Here is an 18,895-nt window from a genome sequence, read left to right on the forward strand (position 1 = left end):
GTGAGTATTTCACATTTTGGGCCCTTCTTCTATCACACAATCCATCCTTGGGGACTAATTATAAATCACGTGGACATGACCGAGCGTGTGTGGGGGGTTTGTTGGATGAGAAATGGTCATTTGTATTGACCAACAGAGCTGACCACTGCAGGAGAGAGAAAAAGAAAAACGCGTCTCAAGAAAGAAAGACAGAAAGAAAGACACTGGGATTAAACTGGCCCACAAACATGGCAGAAGGTAGGCTGTGTTGGGTGCTTTTTTTTTGGAGGGGGGGTTATCTCTGGGAATAGCCGAAGTCGTTTCTGAAGGGGTTGGGTGTTCTTGCATTGTTTTAGAGGGGTTTTTTTAAAGGGGGGGATTCTTCAGCAAAAATCCTGCCCGGTGACCCCCCCACCCCCATTGTTTAGGGGGAAAAGGTTGCCAGCCCCCTTTTATTTACCTCCCTCTCCCGCTTTCCCTCTCCCTGCGCAGTTTCTGCTTTTCACAGCATTTTGCATGAAAGTGGCAATCTGTGAGGATTACCCATTTTGAGGGCTAAAAAAAAAAAAAAGGATACTGTAGCTTGAGTGCTAATTCGGACTCAAGGCAGAACTGAAGACATGGGCTCCGTTTCTAACCAGGAATTCCCAGGTTGAGTAACAAAACAGACTTCATTTTGCATCTTTACATGAGTTAATTGAGTGGTTTTCTGACGGCACTGTCGATCCGATTGTAGTGGAACATTTTGAGGCTTTGTTCACACGTGATGAGCAGCCTGTGAGTCTACCAGAGCATTAAACGCTCCTGACACCATGCAAACGTCCAACATTACATTTTTGTTTGCGCACACTCGTAGTTTATTCATTGAGCAATAAGGTCGCGTGTTTTCAAGTTGCTTTTACGTGGTGATTGAATCGAAATGAAGCCAAAATGCAGCTTGTTTCTAATTTCATTGATTCAAATCGATTGATGCAGCAACGCGAGAGAAAGGAGAGAGGAGAAGTTTTTAAACTTTGTTGAATTTGTTGCCCTACGGTGTATGTTTTATTTATTTATTTTAATTTTAAATCTCATTTACAACGGTAACATACAGATTCCTGTTTTGTATTTACATCCACTTGTGATTCGCAGGAGTGTGTAAGACCGAGGAGGATGAAGGACCGAGCACCGAGGAGGATTCACAGTGTGTCCACGGGGTCGGCGTGTGCAAATGGTTCAACGTCCGCATGGGTTTCGGGTTCCTGTCCATGACTAGCCGGGAGGGAGCGCCCCTGGATGAACCGGTTGATGTATTCGTCCATCAGGTAAGGAGGATGATTGTCTCTGTGGCTATCAAAACTGTACGGAAAACCCACCAACTGTTACACCTCAACACTGCAACAAAAAAAAAACAAGTATCAACACTTCCACGGCTGGAAATCTACTTTTCCGAGTGAGATTTCTTACCAGCAGCAGGGGTGAGATCATCCCACCTGTTTCCAATACCGCTTAATTAAATTTAAGATTCTTTCAACCTAGACAGGATCTTCAAAACTAGTAGCCTAAGCGTTGACTCATTAGTTGTTAGGAAGAGAAACCACAATAAAATACACATCAAAAGTGCATTGGGAACAACCAAACTAACACTGCCTAAGCGGGAGTTTTCGTGTGTTTAAATAGAGTTAAAACGATATGAGCTATGTTTTAGATGGGTGTTTCCTTTCCTTTTTTTTAGTAGTGTAGTGGGTGTTTCTATCTCTGGGGAACACGTGTTGCAGGAGAGCTGCTCCCTCGTGTTTTTTTAAAGATAGACACGGATGTGGTGTGGATAAATGAATGTATGATTAGAACTTACATGCTTTTAAAAAAAAGGCACCCATCAATGCTTATGAGGTGAGTATAGATCACAGGGAGTGCTGTGTGAGCTGCATGGGGCCTGGTTCTTTAAAGAGGACAAAAGTGTAATTGATCCTCTTTTGAAGATATATATGTACAGTCAATATTTGTTCACTTTGTTTAAAACACGAGTGGATGTCACTTGTTGCTGTCTATCATATGCATCTGTTTAGGTGGAAGCTTTTAGAAATGAGTCATACGTGGTTTAACCACAATGAAAAGACTAAACTACACAAGCACTATTGTTCACTTCTTTTTTTAAAGTTAAAATATGCCTTAAACACACAATCCTGTTAGGCAATATTCAGACTTTTGCCTTTTTATGCTACTACTTTTTACACTAGGTTTAATGCAGCATAATCACTTTATTTATATATGCCTTGACTATATTTCTGTAAAAATGGCCACAATTATCTAAATGTAAGCGTATGCACTTTTATGGTTGGTGCTGTTCTGGTCATACGCTCGAGGCATTATTGTTTCTTTCTCGGGCTGAATAGATAAAAGAAAACTTCTCAATTCATGCAGGTTTGTAACTAAACCCTCCATTCACCTTCTTATACAACTGGTAAAGTGGGAGGTAAAGAGGTGGGGAGTGTGTTTCCCTACGACTTCTTGTGTGAGTGAGCCCCTCCATTGCTGTCTGATAAGATAAAGGCTTAGCATATGAATGAGAGGAGTCCCCACTGCTCATTCACCTCAAGGTTCCTGTCATAAAGTGATTAAAGGCTCTTTGCTGTCTGCTCAACCCCCCACCCTGCGTGTGTGGCACTGCTCTAGCTTTAAAGAGGAAAGGAGATACCAGGATTTATTTCAGGTGTCCACGCCGAGCCACAGCTCTCCAGGGCTTCATGCTGTGGAGACAGTTGTCTACTGGAGTGCAGTTCCTTTTTTTAAAAGATTTAAGTTTAATGTGCGGCCTAAAAGTCGGTCTATCAAATTAAGTTTTTTCTTATATGTTTGCATGTTCCCCACTTGGTTGATGCCAGTTTACCGACTCTTGCAGCTCTTACTCGTTTCTGTTTTTCAGTTGTCTGCTTTCTGCTTATGATGATGCACAGACAGAGATTTCATTGATCTGTGCAGCCGTTGTAACTGAAATATTGTTTGACTATACACAGGAAGTTGGTGCCTGATTAATCATAATGCAAACCAAAACATGAGTTCAACTGGGGATAGAAACTTACAGTTTGGCGCTCCAGTAGCTACAAAGATTTAAACGAAAACAGGAAGGAATATGTGGCTGCCATTAAATACAGCTTAAACAATCCAATCCAGTGTCCAAAAGCATTTGATGAAAACAAGTAGATTATTGCTATAGGGACTTATTAGAAAGCTCAAACTGAGAGAGCGAGAGAGACAGAAGTTGTAATAAACTGTGTTTTACTGAAGCAGTAATCTCACACTGTGTCCACAAGAAATGCGTAACCAATGACTTTCTTCCCTCTCTGTCACTAGAAAAGTTAGAGACGCGTGTGTCAATGATGGATGTATAGGGGTTATGGCAACGTAAAAGGCCTCAGCCCTAAAATTAGTGGCCGTGTGTCAAGGAAAATTAACTCTCAGGGTCCACTGGCCTTTGTGCAGGTGGACAATAGAGCCATGCATCCGAATGAAGCACCCCTCAGCCCTGACCGAGCCCCTCTTTGTCTCAGCAGCAGTCCTGCCATTGTCCCTTGCTGTTCTGATGTCTTTCTCTTCCTCACTTGGCTTCCAGACTCATTCTGGACAGAGTTTACAGTAGTCACCCCCCCCCACCTGATAACACTTCAATGTCAGATCTGTGAAGTTTAAGGCCCCACCCTGATCTGTACCTGTATCTGTGGATAACCTGATGTGGGCATGTGGCTTTTGAGGATCCGTTATGGGGGTTGGGAAGGTCACACATGGCAGAGGAAGTGGGTTAACGGTTTCCAGGGCAGAGAGGCCTGATGGGATTGGGGCTCTGCAGACGTCCATGTTGCCACTCAAATGTGGGGCTCACCAATTGTGTTGCTCAGGACTTCGCAGCAGATGCTCAACTGTGAGTGCCAGGATTAGCGGGGATGGTGCTTTTGTTTTTGTTTTTTTCATTGCACAGGGCGTTGCTAGTTTTCAGCTCATGAGAACTATCACTTGTATCCTTTAATTGATAACCTGTCCAGAATGATTCCCCTGTTGGATTTGCTTTAAAGCGGAGCCCAGACGTTTTGGCAGACTGTTGTTCATAATTGAAAGATGGATGTGACTTCACTCAAAAATGAAATAAAGAAAATGGGATTAATGTCTATCAAAACAAACCGGCTACATCATGGATCTTTCTTCTTATGTCAACAGACAGCTATAGTTGTGACAAGTTAATCTCACAGTCCCACCAAAGGAATTTTGGAGAGGGGTTTCCCATGTTGTTTTAGCCAGTCTCTGGGTTTTATCCTCAAACCCGCACCACACCTTTTCTTCCCTTCATCACTCTTTTCTTTGGATTCGGAAATGTTTCTGGCGGGACCAGTAAAAGAACCTTTTCAGAGGTCACATCAGGTGAACATAGTTTCTGTGAATGTTAGCAAGAGACTCAATTAGTGTCCAACACGCCCCATCCAATGTTGCTTCTCCTCAGACATGCTACAAAATGAAATCTTTCACAAAAAATGTCACTTTTTCAAACACTGATATCAAAGGGAGATATCAATCATTTGCGCTTTCCTTCGACTTTTATCTTCCACGTCTTTCTGCCAAACAACCATCCAAAGAATGTCACCCTGACCCCCAACCTCCAAAAGAAGCCACGCTGTCTTCTCACCCCACCCCCAATCCCAGCACTAACCCCTGCATCCTGCAGTTTAGGGTTAGTGGTGGTGGTCAGTGTGTTAGTGGAGCTTTGTGATGTGGGTGGGAGTGGGGGCAGCAGTGTGGAATGCTGTTCCTCCAGAGGGGGGGATGGGTTGAAGGTTATCCTCGTCAGGTTTACCACTCAAACACAGCATATAGACAAAGCAGCATTAGACAGTGGTGCCTTTTTAAGCAGGGCAGTATGTGTACACACTGATCAGTAGAGTGGGAACAGCAAGCTTTGTAGTGCTTGTTTGTTTATCAGGTGAGACATAATGATCACCTTAAAATACCTGATATGTCCTATCAGGCTCTGGTATCACACAGTGAAGAATGGGTGGGGGTTGTTCTTGAGGGTCAAAGTATCCACAGGCTCAATGTAAAGGTGATTTGGTCTCTGCAATATAACAGATTGAAAAACATGCATCCGTTTGACTATTCCTGGCAAAATTGGAGTTCCCCCAACATGCAAACATGAGTTTTGATGCTGAATCCTCTTCCTATGTCACCTTTCAGAGCAAGTTGCACATGGAGGGCTTCCGCAGCCTGAAGGAAGGTGAGGCGGTCGAGTTTACCTTCAAGAAGTCATCAAAGGGCCTGGAGTCGCAGAAAGTCACCGGACCAGGGGGTATCCACTGTGTGGGCAGTGAAAGGAGACCCAAAGGCAAGAAGGTCCAGAAGCGACGTTCCAAGGGAGATAGGTAAGCAGGGATGATCTGAGAAAGGAAAGCAGGAAAGACATTTAATGAATGCTAGCAGTGCAATTTTTCTAAACCCAATTGAAAATCATCGCCAAATTTGGTGATACATGGTTTTCATTGGACAGCGACAGGTAATGCAACTTTACATTAGAGACCCTTAGATACTTTATTTCTCCACAGTCATTGTTGTGTTCAGATATACAATGGTGTTTTAGTTTCTCCCCATTTTCCTTCCTCTTCCTCGACCCCCAACCCCCACCTCCAACCCTAGTAAGGGTCACACCAGAAGGCTTGATGTGTGACCTGGATCAATAACTGTTTAAATCTGCTGGCCCCTGGTGAATTCACACCCACTGACTCTCTCGTTCTCTCCCTCTCTTCCTAAACCACCAATGTGTGTAACTAAAAAAAAAAAAAAAACACACTTGATTAACCAAATTCATCTAGATTTTTGGTGGTTCTAGCAATTTTTCTAGAGATCTCTTAGAAAGGCCTTCCTCATCACTGTAAAATAAGTCATTTGTATATTTTCATTTGCTCTGAACCTTTAGATCCTCAGGCCCTGTGAAAGTGACAAAAGCCCAGACCTTAATGATGAATCTTTAAATCATTTTTATTCATGAAACGTTTCTTACGAAGGTTTGAGGGTTTCATGCAAAGGCAACAGTGTCCTTCCACTGGGTTTAACGATAAGTAGATATATTCAGTGATCAATGATCCCATACCATCAATGCAAAATGAAAATATCAATGCATATCCTCATCCTAAAGAAGATCCCACTCTATATGTATATTTATTATTTTTTTTGAAAGTGTTTTTCATTTAAATGTCTGGAAGAGCTCAGTGATAAAACGGTCATATCAGATTTTAGTTGCCTTTTGTTAAATAGGCATTTAGGTCGTCTCATTTCGATCGCTGGCTCCTGAATTGAGTTAAAACCGTATCACGGCAAACTTTGTGATATCAGCAAATATCGAATCATTGTCCAAAGAATCTATATAATATTGCACTGTGATAAAACTTGTGATTTACCCTAGTCCCTCCCAAGTGAAAGAAAGAAGAGCCAAGAGGGCCTTGATTTTTGGGTCATGCTTTGAATATCAATATAGCACCGGGTTAGAGGTGTATCAACTTCACCCCCCTGTCAGTTGTGATTAGAGCCAGAGAGTAGTCAGTGTGAGAACAGAGATCATTACCGCCTCAAAGAGTCCTGGGAGGCCCACTGTGGCTCAATAACTCTTGGTAGACAACACTGATCCATGGATAACATATCGTTCCCCTCTAGCATGTTTCATTATGCAACACTGGAAGGTGTTTCATTGGTTTATCGGATGATTGATTGATCATAACCAATAGTCGGATATCATTGGGACAGGAGTAAATAAGAACATTCCAGCTCTTAGCTCTTAGTGTGGTGTTCATCCAAAGTGAACAGCTGTTTTTCAGTCTGCATTTTATAGACCACCTTTGTGAGTGTGTGTATGTATGACTCAGTGTGTGTGGAAAAAGCTCCTGTCCATTTAATTGATAACAGATGTAAGAGCCCGGGCGAGGGGGTGAAAGGTCACTGTTGCCATGGGAACGGTGTATGAGTAAATGCAAGAGGGCTGGGGGCTGGGATGGGATTGGGGGTTATAGAACTGAGGAGAGGGCGGGGAGGGCAGGGTTCAGAGGTCATTACTGCAGCTTTTTTAGACAAAGGGACCACTTCCCCTTCCCTCCACTTGCCTCCTGATGGATGCTGATGTAGGAGCTTCTGCGATGTGGTGGTATAGACCTTGACACAACCCCAACGGCCACACTGACCTCTCGGCAGTCACCCTGTACAAACGTCATCTGCTGCTACAATGGTGGCAGGGGGTCTGCAGTGGCACAGAGTGACCGCCCCACGCCCACCGCCCATCTGTCTTCCACCCCTGCACGCGTGGCCATTCTATAGATTATGTAGGAACAGAGGTGGCCGATAGCACCCGTGCTGGCTCCCCGCTGACCCCTCATGGTGTTCATTTCTGAAGTTCAATAACGACGAAATGGATATCTTACATTGATACAATAGAGTCCAAGGGAAGCTATTGGCAGTGACAAACTGACAAATCGGACAAGTTCATGATGCATTGAGATAATGAGGAAAAGTGTGAGCCCTGCCGTTTAATTCTTGCAATTAGTAGCAGGAGCTCCTGCTTGCCAAAAAGTTGCTTATAAGTATATTATATAGAATATTTCATAGATCTTGGTTGTAAATTTTGACCATCTAGGAAACTATGCCATGTTTTGAGAGGTTCCTACCAGGCGTACTTATCTACAGAACAGTGTGGTGTGACCTGGAATGCCCTTTCAAGATTTACAACCAATGCAAACTCAAGTAATTCCACATGAAATGTTGCCACCTGGTGGGAAATGGGTGCAACTTAAAAGAAAAAGTGCTTTAGTTATTGTTGCTTCATTTGAAGAGTTTCATACTAGAAAGCTTTTTTTCACATTAATCTGCAGAAAGGATCAAAGTTTTTACTGGTTAATCTTAAATCTGAGTTAAAGAAATGCACGCCCAACTATGATTTTGTGCCATCACTACGTTGGAACAGTTACAGTTTGGGGATTTTTCAATGTGAATAATGTTTGTGTTGCTAATAAGTTAATAAGTGCATGTTTTATTATCTTAGTTAAAGTAGTGTTCATTTAAACCTGCACTAGGTAGGTCCAATATGTTTTCCTATTTTTATATTAGGCATTGATTATGATATTGCTTATTATTATATGATACTGCTAATTTGAGTGTTTTTCTCGGTACTTTTTGAAAGTTTGAACACATTCTTACCACAACAACTGTTACTGATGAGATTTTTTGTTAATATGATCGTTAAATTAAATTTTAATACTCATCATCATCATCTCTAGTACAGATTTAATAGTGTTTTGGGGGGAGACAATGTTTTTAAGACAGGGTATTTTCATCCAAGATATTTCCCTCAAGAATACGTGGAGACCAAAAAAAAGATCAAATGAAATAACAGATAAAATGAGACTGAATATTGGACTTACATTTGCTAAAACACAACTAAAAATTAGTAATAATGTTCCTCTGCTGGATGTGTGAATAAGCTGTTTGCTTACATGTAGGCCACTTTGATGTTGTAGTGATCGCATTGTTGTGTTAAAGCTTCTTTCCACTTCCCCCAAGTGGCCAAACAATCAGCTCCTGCATACAACCACACATTATACATTACATGTGACTAAATGCTCTCTGCTCTTGTAGGTGCTACAACTGCGGAGGCCTGGACCACCACGCCAAAGAATGCAAGTTGCCACCCCAGCCCAAGAAATGCCATTTCTGCCAGAGCATCGACCACATGGTTGCCAACTGCCCAATCAAAGCACAACAGTCCTCACCGGGTTCTCAGGGAAAACCGTCCCCCTTGAAAGGAGACGAGGAGGAGCACAGCCACTCGGCACCGCCTCCTGAAACCTCTGATTAAGCGAGAAATCAGGCTACACTGACGCCGGGGAAGCACAGAGGCCAATCAAACTGCTTTGATGGAGAGATGGGACACATGGAACCCCTTCCACCTGTTGAAGCTGCTTTTGGAACTACCTCAGGTTAAAAAAAAATGCTGATGAAGAATGTTGAAGCTTTTTTGTTTGTTTGTTTTCAGTTAGTGTAACACTCAGGAATACTGCTGTATTATTGCACTCAGGACGCTTTCTAAATGTTTGAGTAACTGCCGTTGTTTGAGGGGTTTGAGATTGTAGTGAGCAATGCTATATAACGGATTATCTCGATGAGTTTTTGCAGAATCTGTTTTCTTTTATGTGAAACTGTGCCCCCTTCTGTGGGCATTATACTTCTTCTGTTGTTGCGTAATACTCAGTGTGTTTAGTGTGGTTACACTTTCGCTGCCTTACCATTCAGTCTTCTTCCTGACTGTTACACCTCACTATCCGACAAGACAGAGACGTGACAATTGGTACCTCTGTAATGAATGTTAGTTTGCATATCGCATGGGGAACGGGAGGGTTTGTGAAAACACATGGGACGGGTTTTAGGGTATAGCTATAGGCAATGTATTGGCCTTTGCGAATATTGCAATTGACCATCCAGTTTTCCTGGGGCCAAATGAATGTCAGACCAAAAGTCCAGAAGCGGTTTCCAGCTTTTGGTCAGTTATGTTTTTGTAATTTCATTATTTTCATCCAGCGTTTTGCTGGCTGTCTAAACGTGCACAGTCTACCTCATTTGCGCATGTTTGGTCTGCTACCAAAATTGTCCTTCTAACCGCTAATGGTAAACCAAATATTCTCAGATACAGCTTTGGAGATTGTGATTTGAACTGGGATTAAATCAAATCCTTTTTGCACTACAGTATTTACATAGCATTGCCATTAGTTGTTATAGGCCCCATTAAAGAGTAACTTGACACTCCCTGAAAATCAAGAATGTCAGTTTTGGAAAAATTTGTTGAACTCTTATTCTGACGGAGATCTCTGAGTGGAGGGTGTTTCATAAGCTTGTCGACCATGCAACAAGCAAACAGTCTGCCAGACTGATTGCCTCATCGCTGGTCTAGCTGCACGAGTTAAAATTCTGGGACAGGGGAAAATTGCTTGTTTGTATTACTTTACCAATCTCATTAGAGCTGGGCGGCTAAGCCCCGGATGTAGCAACAGGGCCCTTGCAAAATAGATTGCGGAAAAAGCAGGAGAATGCCGGCGGAAATAGGCGGCCAATTTATCCCAACAGTCTACGTCTGATGTGAGTATACAAGCCACTTTAATCTCTTGAACCTCTGACCACACGCCACTTGTGACGTAGCATGGCACTACATCTCCACGATACACCACAGCTGCTCAGTGTGCCGAAACTACCACTATTCCGCAAGAAAAAACTGATTATTAGACCTCATACAGTACTTACCCTTGTTTCTTTAGCATGGTGTTAAGTTACTCTTTAAACTTTCTGGTAGCTTACTCAGCTTTCCATCTACAGCATATTCTCATCTTAATGGATGCTGCTTTATACTTAACCTCAACTTGGATTTGATAGAATTACAACCAATATGATATTATTCGAAATACATAATCACTTCAAATAAGATACTTGACCTGGACTGAGTTACTGAGGGGTCCAGCTAGCTCTCCTCTTGATACTTGAATAAAATGAGGCAGAATCAGACATGATGTTGCCAGCGGGAAGGCTGGTGTTTTTGTTTATATCCAGTGTGATCCATTTCTAGGTAGTTATTTAAGACATTACCTCCCTATAACCCTTAGTCGGGTAATAGTTCAGGAACACCAAGCCTGCACAGAGGAGCATGTAGAACTAGCTAGGCAATCAGCCTTTTACTCCCGTTTTACAGGAGAAGCTGACACGACTTTTACACCCAATTAATATATATGTAAAATTATTCTAAAGCCTTTTTTAATAAAAAAAAATCATACTTCTTTATTTATTTCCATCCAAGAGTGCTGTCGCTTCTCCCTCTGCTCCTGTTGAAGCCTCTCTGCAACAAATGTTCTAGTGGGCATCGAAATACTGCCAAATGTCATTTAAAGGTATATATGACATGAGAATATATTTGGGTAATACATTTTTAACATCAAGGTACTCATATTACTTTGTACATATGTGCTTGATAAATCACTGTCATCGTCCTTGACAGTAATTCAATGCAATATGAATACAGTGTAACAGTAATATATTGCAACACACGAGGAACAATATACTGTACAGGTAGTATTATGAGGACTGACGTAAACTGAGAGTTTGTTTTATTTGCTTTGCCTTGTATGATTTTTTTTTTGTATTCCTTTTTTTTTTGTTGCACAATGAGCCTTTCAGAAGAGTCCCATTGTTATTCCTATCTATGCCAAAACCAATGCAAAGTTACTCTGCACTAATCATGTGTAAGATGCATTAATTATATTTTATAATCAGTTTAATCTCTTTTTGAATATATGTTCCATATTTTATATTGTATTTTTTTAGATTTTCATATACCACATACAGTCGGTTGCTGGTTGGGGGAAGAGAAAAACAACTCCCCTCTTAGACTCATCTCAGGAAATACCAGTCTGAAATCTCAGGGAATACTTCAGACTGATTGAAAGGAGTCGAGGAGTCTTTATTCAAGACAAAGTAGAGACCGGATGTTCATCCACATGATGTGACGCATAGGAGAAAAATGTCAAAGAGAAATGGGTCTGGGAATGTCTTGGTAAAGCTTTTTTTTTGTTAAAGAAAAAAAACAAACAAACTAAGATCAAGGCCAAAAAGCAGTTATTTCACATGTGAAATACGTATGTTTAAGATTCATAAACTTTATCACTCTTTGTCAACTATCCATGCACACAGTGTGATGAAGTTCTTCATGGTTTCTCTTTGACATAACTTGCCATGATATGAAGAAAATGTCCCTCTGTTATTGTATTTTTTCCTCTATAATCGTTGTAGATGGGGATGTAGTAGAATATTGTTAAAGGGATTGGGGCTAGTAGTATATAATCCGGAGTTGTCTCATCTCAACACATGGTAGATACTTGGTGTTTTCAGACTATCAATGCTTAAGACAAAAAAGAATGTGTCATGGATGAACTAAACACTCAAATGTTGTTTCATACTCAGCTGTAAGGTTGGTGTTTATAGAAGTTTAATAATTGATAAAAAAAACAAAAAAAAAGATTTCACTCAGGATATGAAAAGACAGAAGTATTGTTTAAATAACTGCTCTGAATAGATGACATGGTTTTACTTTTCTATGAATCTTTGTGTTGAGTTTACCACTTATGATTGCAGTGCCAGTATATCTCTTAACTTGAACCCTCTCCTTTCTCTCCATTTGAAAGGACATACACGGGTGACTTTTGTTGTCAATCACTGATCAACTTTCTTTTTGATTCTGACAACCACTGTTTAGATACAGGCTGAATAAAAGTTGTGTAATGTTTGCAATATTCTGTTGTACTTGGTGAGGTTTTCAAACTGTAATCTGGAAACTAAAGTCAAACACATTCTGACTGCAACAAACCTGTTTGATCCCTCGTTGGTGTGTTGTGATTTGATGGGCATCATTTGACACACATCAGCGCATCCTGCATCACAGTTTGCATTGTGTGCTTTTCATGGTACAACTTGTTGACCATCCGCCATTTCATTTGTGTGGTTGCATCGGATAAATGGTTGGAGCTACTACCAAAAAATGCATTTTTTACTGATGAATGTATCAATGTTATGTTTACTGCCATAAAACTACATTTATCTGGATCCATCTTATCTTGATTTAATGACTAGTTTGTTAATGATGAGCAGCATGTAGGCTTTTCAAAGTATTACTGTGATTATGTTTCTATATGTAAAGATCTGCTCCATTTCCTAGTAAATATGTCGATATTCATGTGTCCTCTTTGCCTGCTCATTTCCTGCTCTTACAAAGATTGTAAACTAACATTACGACACGCTTACTGAAGAAGTTGTGCATGTATTATCAGCAAGGTGTGCTGTAGCATCGAAAGTAGAAGTACACCCACAAATCAAGCCGTACGAGCCAAATGGATTGGCAATCCAAATGTTTCCCTTTTAACAATTAACCTATAACGTCTTAATACATTCATTTATATAGTAGTAATATAATAAATTAATGTCTTACGTGTAAACACAAGGTAACCTAGGCTTTATTAAAAAGTGGTACCCAGTAAGTGATTATTAGCAGGTCAAAACTGATCTAATTTGAACTATTTTGTATAAATATTTCACGTTTGCACACATTAAAGATGACTGATACAGTGCTGACAGAAGTTGACTCAAAAAAAGGATGCAGTGTTCTTCAGACTTCAGTCACTGTGTCGCATTACACAAAGTGAAATAACTAAGATAATCAATTCCTCTTTTTTTCTGCCGGGTTGTTACCCGGAAACCCGGCGTACTATACCATGGTAGTTAAATAAGCTCTGAGTGCGGAACATGTACTTTTGTAATGTGGGAAATATAGGGAGGAGAGGAAAGTGGAGCCTGGGGGGTACGCTGGGAACAACATGAGAGGGATAAGGGACACACAGAAGACACTGGTGGAATTTTTAAAAGAGAAAGGATTATTTAATATGATTAAGTGAATAGTTTTTTGTTTGTTAATAATGTAAAGTCATTTGGATAGATTTTATTACATACTCCCATACGCTGGTGGCAATATGCACCAATATAAGAGATGGTTGCAACCTCTGGAGGACTAAACATGACTTAAGTATCGATACATAAATGCATAAATACACAAATAAATCAATTAATAAATGTATAACTACATAAAATAACAAATAAATGAACAATTTGTTCACCTACATTTATTTATTTCTGTATGTGTCCATCTATAAATGAAATAGCAGGTCCCATTTATTCATGCATTTTTTTACTTATTCATTGGTTGATTTATTTCAGCATTTATTTATTTATTTATTGAGACTTAAGTCATGTTTAGTCCTCCACAAAGCAGCCCGCCATAAAACTAAAGGAAGTGTAGCATCTAGCTAGTAGCATCGTTCATCCACTAGGGGCGCTGTTCTCTGTTTATATTTTCAATGACAGCCTCATGGGTAATATCCAATATGGCCGTACAGGGACAGGAATGCTAGCTAGAACTACCACTTCCCCTGACTAATATTACTTCATAGCAGTGTCGTTTTAACACTGTAACGTGACCGCCATGTGGCTGTCATTACGCACGGTCTGTTTAAGGAGGCAGAGAGTCTGCAGAAGATGTTCAAGGCCCAGAGATAACGTTTCTCTCTTCAGTCATTCAGCTGGGCTTGCAGCTCCGACATGCAAAGCCCTTCTGTTCAGAAAACACGGAGACCCTTGTCAAGTCGTCCGGTAAGCCCGTCAAAATAAACATGTATGTAGCTAGTTTATCAGTTTCTGTGTTAAGTTACAGTTAATATGTGGCTAAATATGCGCTTTAACGGAGGTGGGGGCGGTTAAACACACGTACATTTGCCATGACAACCAGTTAGTGTTCGTGCTGGAAGTCTTTTCTCTCTTAAAATTGAAAAACACTATTTGAAAACACTAAATCTCACCTTTGTGTCGCTTGTCCCAAGTTAAGGTCCTTTCTTCTTCGCCTTATTGTGGTGTGCAGAGCCGTAATGAGCTCGTTGCTGCCCCCTCGGGTCGGCGGGCGAAAAACACCCACTGCTACTTTATTTTTATTTATTTTTTACCCCTATCCCAGAATGATAAACGCTGTAGCTAGACCAGTGGTTCTCAAAGGGTTTTGTCACAAGGCACGGCATTTATGAAAACAAGTATTTTCCCAGGCACACCTCACCTTACATGTCATTCTGTGTAAATCATTATACATAAGACTACATTTAAGGCACACCTGGCCCACTCCCAAGGCTCACCATGTGTGCCACAGTGTTTTCAAACAGTATTTTTTACTTTTAGTGAAGATAATGCTGCCAGGCTGTTTGCGTGAAATGTCAGAGTGAGGGGGCTGCCAGTGCGGGGGAGCAAGGGGTTGGGGTCCAACAGCACCTCGGCAGTGCCCAGGAGATGAACTGGCACCTCTCCAGCCACCGGTCCACGCTCCATTCATGGTCCACACAGGGACTCTACTCTGCGACACTCCGGTTCCCAGCCAAGTCACCTATGTGGGGATTGAACCTGGGACTGCTAGTTGGCAGACTTCAGGGTTAACTATTGAGCCATCATGCAGCTTGAAATTCAGGTTACATATATATGGTTGTATATATTGTATAAACTAGAGGACAGAAGATCTTCATATTGGAGAGACTGAAAACAGTATTTCTTTGACATTTTTGCATAAAAAATGGCTTTTGACAATTAACAAATTATCAATTGGTTAGTGATTGAATTTCTGTCGAACTATTAATCGTTCGACTAATCGTTGCGTCTATAACGGCGAGTCTATTTACAGAAATGAAACCTTGGTTTCCTTTATTTTGTCACCACCATCTGTAGAAACCCATCTCAAAGCATAGTTTTTGGGTGTTTATAGCACAATAGCATCTAATTTAATGTGATGATTAAGTGCAATAATAAGCCTTCTGAATATACTGTATGTACTGTATACCAATGTGTAGTTTATCACAACTGGAAACGCATGAAAATGCACCTTGAAATGCATGAAAAGTGCTTGAATTTGACTTTGGAAAAGATGTTGGAACCCTGTAAATGGAATTGAGAATATGGCTTCAAAGAACAGGTATTTTTATCATAAGTTTGATGTCACCACACTGAAAACCATGTGGTCTATACATACTTTTGCATACATGTGTTTTTTTTGGGTTGCCAGGTTGGAGGATGTTGATCTGCCCCCCATGGGTGCAAAGGATGTCCTGGTTAAAATGCTGGCCGCGCCAATCAACCCATCTGACATCAACATGATTCAAGGTATTTGGTTTGTTGTTGTTTACCTCCACATCAAACACCAGCACCCATACAGCAGTTTACATTGAAAGCAGCTTTACCAACAGGAACAAGATAGCAAAAAAAAACAACCAAACACAGTATTTATTTTAGTAAGGTATGAAGATCGGTTGTTTATCTGACGTTTTTTTCTTTCATCAGGCACTTATGCTATCCTGCCTGACCTCCCAGCTGTTGGGGGCAACGAGGGAGTGGCCCAGGTCGTACAGGTGGGCGGCCAGGTGAAGTCCCTAAAAACAGGAGACTGGGTCATTCCAAAAGATGCTGGTCTAGGTAAAAATATATGTAAAAACCAGCTTGAATCTACAGGGTCACAATTATGTCTCCTATCATGAGTTCTTAAGGTCTTTGTGTGTGCAGGGACATGGAGGACAGAGGCAGTGCTAGCAGAGGACAATGTCATCTCGCTGCCGAATGACATTCCCCTGTTGTCTGCTGCCACACTGGGGGTGAACCCCAGCACTGCCTTCAGGATGCTCTCTGACTTTGAAGATCTTAAGCCAGGTAATCTCTCCCACACACAGATTCAAAACCATAGGCTGTATTAAATATGGATGTAGCCACTTTGATGTGACCCATAGGTTTTTAGAAGAGCCATTGTGAAGCTCATTGTGGGCGGATCCCGCCTAATGCCACTTGACTCCCAGCTAATGCAGAAGTGGACAAACTGATGTAGAGTAAATGGAGCTGAGGCGGGCTGAATGTATCCTACGCTAGCCACCTTTGACAGCAGCCACCTGCCATGCACTTGATTATGCATAACTTTAAGCTTTAATAAAAATCACCCCCACACAGTTGGCAAGAAGTGGGAAATTAACAGTAGAGACCAAAACCTATTTTTGTACCAGGCTGTAAACATGTTTCTTTCTACTGTTAAGTTTGGCATTTTAACATGCCTGTGAATGTTCTCATTCGTCCAGGTCATAGTTATCCTCAAAGCATGTACGCAGCTGACCAGGCTGGGACTGGTCCCGGACCAGTCCCAGCCTGGAACTTGGATTGAACTTGGATTGACTTGCTTTTGGATCCAGCCTCAAGTGGCCATTTGAGGAACTGCAGTTTTTTGCACTTCCGCATTTGGCTTCATTTTTCAGCCCTAGGGCTTGCCACAAAATATTCATTTTCTTCTATAGAATCCAAAGCCCCTGAAATACACCTGTAGGTGTTAGTTGTCCTTTTATTCTATTAATATTCCTTCTCAAAAGGAATTGTTGTTTAAATCGTTTTTTAGCAACTAGATAGATGAAACCACCGTCCCTTTAGACTAGACCAGAAAGTGTGTTTCAAAAGACCGCTAAAGCACAGATGACTTACAGAAGTAGTCCTTACCTAATATCAGTGAATTTAAAGCCACCACCCAGGTCAGGTTTATGGGCTAGTACTTGCAGCAAGAACTTGCATTGTAAGTAATCCTGTTTCAATTAATCAACAAGCAACTTGTCTACCAAGATGGGAACAAAATCTAAACTCTAACTCTAAAAAACCTGACATGGCATGAAGTACATTTAGCCATTGTGAAACAGCTTCTCTCATCAATCTGCTGTCTCTGCAGGTGATTCTGTGATGCAGAACGCAGCCAACAGTGGAGTTGGGCAGGCTGTAATACAGATTGCCGCTGCAAGGGGAATAAACACTATCAACGTTGTCAGAGACAGGTAAACTCAAGTACATCAAGTCTTTTCAGGAGACTAAACTTTTCACTTCTTATCATTTGCTCAGATAATCAGTCCTCCTGACTGTGAGATAATGAGGTCTTTTGTTCAAGGGTAACAGAGAGAGTTTTTGTGTGCTGGAATTTATGACAGTAATGAACTTCTTAATTGTTTCTTCCTTTTCAAAGGCCAGAGTTCACACAGCTCAGTGATAGGCTGAAGGCCATGGGAGGAACTCATGTGATCAAAGAAGAGGCACTGAGGCGGCCTGAGATGAAGGAACTGTTCAAGGTCTGTGGGTTTGAGAACAGCCTAAAAGATATAACATTTGGCGATTGGTGAATAAATAAATTCATAATACAATATTGTTTTCCCATTTTCTTTTAAAAAGACCTGTTCAAAGCCTAAACTGGCACTGAATGGAGTCGGAGGCAAGAGCGCAACAGAGCTACTCCGTCATCTACAGTGAGGATGCTGAATCATCGTTGCTGACATGATCTCATATCTCACAGAGAACAGAAAGTGTGATTGTAAGAAGCAATAATTCCCATGTATTTCAGGTTTGGAGGATCTATGGTGACGTATGGAGGGATGGCCAAGCAGCCAGTTACTGTCCCTGTGGTACGATGAAACCTCCTACCGTACAGCCTCCCAGATTTAACATCACATTTCACAGAGGCACCTTTTCCACAGTATGCTTCTTCTACTCTTTCTCTCCAGAGTGCTCTTATTTTCAAGGATGTGAAGGTTCGTGGATTTTGGGTCACGCAGTGGAAGAGAGATCACTCCAGCGGTGAGTTGCCATGGAGTTTTCTGCTTTCATCAAATAAGTCTTTTAGGTGAATTTTATGAGAAATTATACTACCTTTGTCTGCAGATGGAAGGGCATTCAGAGCAATGCTGGATGAACTGTGCCACCTCATCCAGCAGGGAAAGCTGACTGCTCCTGCCTGCACTGAGGTGTGCCTCCAAGACTACACCAAAGCTTTGGACGCAGCTCTGCAGCCTTTCAGCTCCGCTAAACAGGTCTTGGTTATGTGAACGGACCCTCCAACTTATCAATACACAGTCATGACCAACGTGTATGAACTCAAGTGTAATCCCTGTACTGCCACACTATTGTTTATGTGTCAATCAAATACACTGCTCAAGCACATAATCAATAAATGTGTCTTCGCGGCAGGCAAAGTCCAACATCCGTTATTTTATGACGGTTTAATGACAGTAATCCAAAAGTCATTAAATCTTTATATAGTGATTTTAGATAACAGGAGACATACCAAAACCCAGCTAATGCAGCTTTATCTGATATGTTTAGTAACAGGTTGAATTGTTTATAAGTAAATGGGCATGAGTAAGTGATATTCATTGACAGATTTATTGTTGCAATAAAACTGATATTCACTGTGATTCTTTCTGTTTAAATGACATTCAACCAATAAACAAGTGTT

At 41.1% G+C, this 18,895-nt stretch overlaps 2 protein-coding genes across 3 annotated transcripts; both read left to right on the forward strand.

The window, feature by feature from the left end:
• Nucleotides 1-599: 599 nt before the first annotated feature.
• Nucleotides 600-8,836, forward strand: lin28aa (lin-28 homolog Aa; the record flags this gene model as incomplete). Its single annotated transcript, XM_083918487.1, has 4 exons — nt 600-630; nt 1,111-1,283; nt 5,179-5,363; nt 8,617-8,836. The coding sequence occupies 4 exons, from the start codon at nt 600-602 to the stop codon at nt 8,834-8,836; spliced, it is 609 nt and encodes a 202-aa protein (XP_083774613.1).
• A 5,134-nt stretch (nt 8,837-13,970) lies between these two features.
• Nucleotides 13,971-18,558, forward strand: mecr (mitochondrial trans-2-enoyl-CoA reductase). 2 transcript variants are annotated; one of them, XM_083918265.1, is made up of 10 exons: nt 13,971-14,214; nt 15,659-15,756; nt 15,934-16,065; nt 16,153-16,296; nt 17,345-17,447; nt 17,633-17,735; nt 17,836-17,909; nt 18,005-18,065; nt 18,165-18,237; nt 18,322-18,558. In XM_083918265.1, exons 1-10 carry the CDS (start codon nt 14,048-14,050, stop codon nt 18,483-18,485), a joined length of 1,119 nt encoding a protein of 372 aa, XP_083774391.1. In that variant the 5' UTR covers nt 13,971-14,047; the 3' UTR covers nt 18,486-18,558. The 2 variants fall into 2 exon arrangements, with proteins under 2 accessions (XP_083774391.1, XP_083774392.1); XM_083918266.1 differs by having other exon boundaries at nt 14,177-14,236.
• The last annotated feature ends 337 nt before the right edge of the window (nt 18,559-18,895 follow it).

The sequence above is a fragment of the Echiichthys vipera genome (assembly GCF_963691815.1).
Source record: "Echiichthys vipera genome assembly, chromosome: 8".
In the NCBI taxonomy this organism is placed as follows: Eukaryota; Metazoa; Chordata; class Actinopteri; order Perciformes; family Trachinidae; genus Echiichthys; species Echiichthys vipera.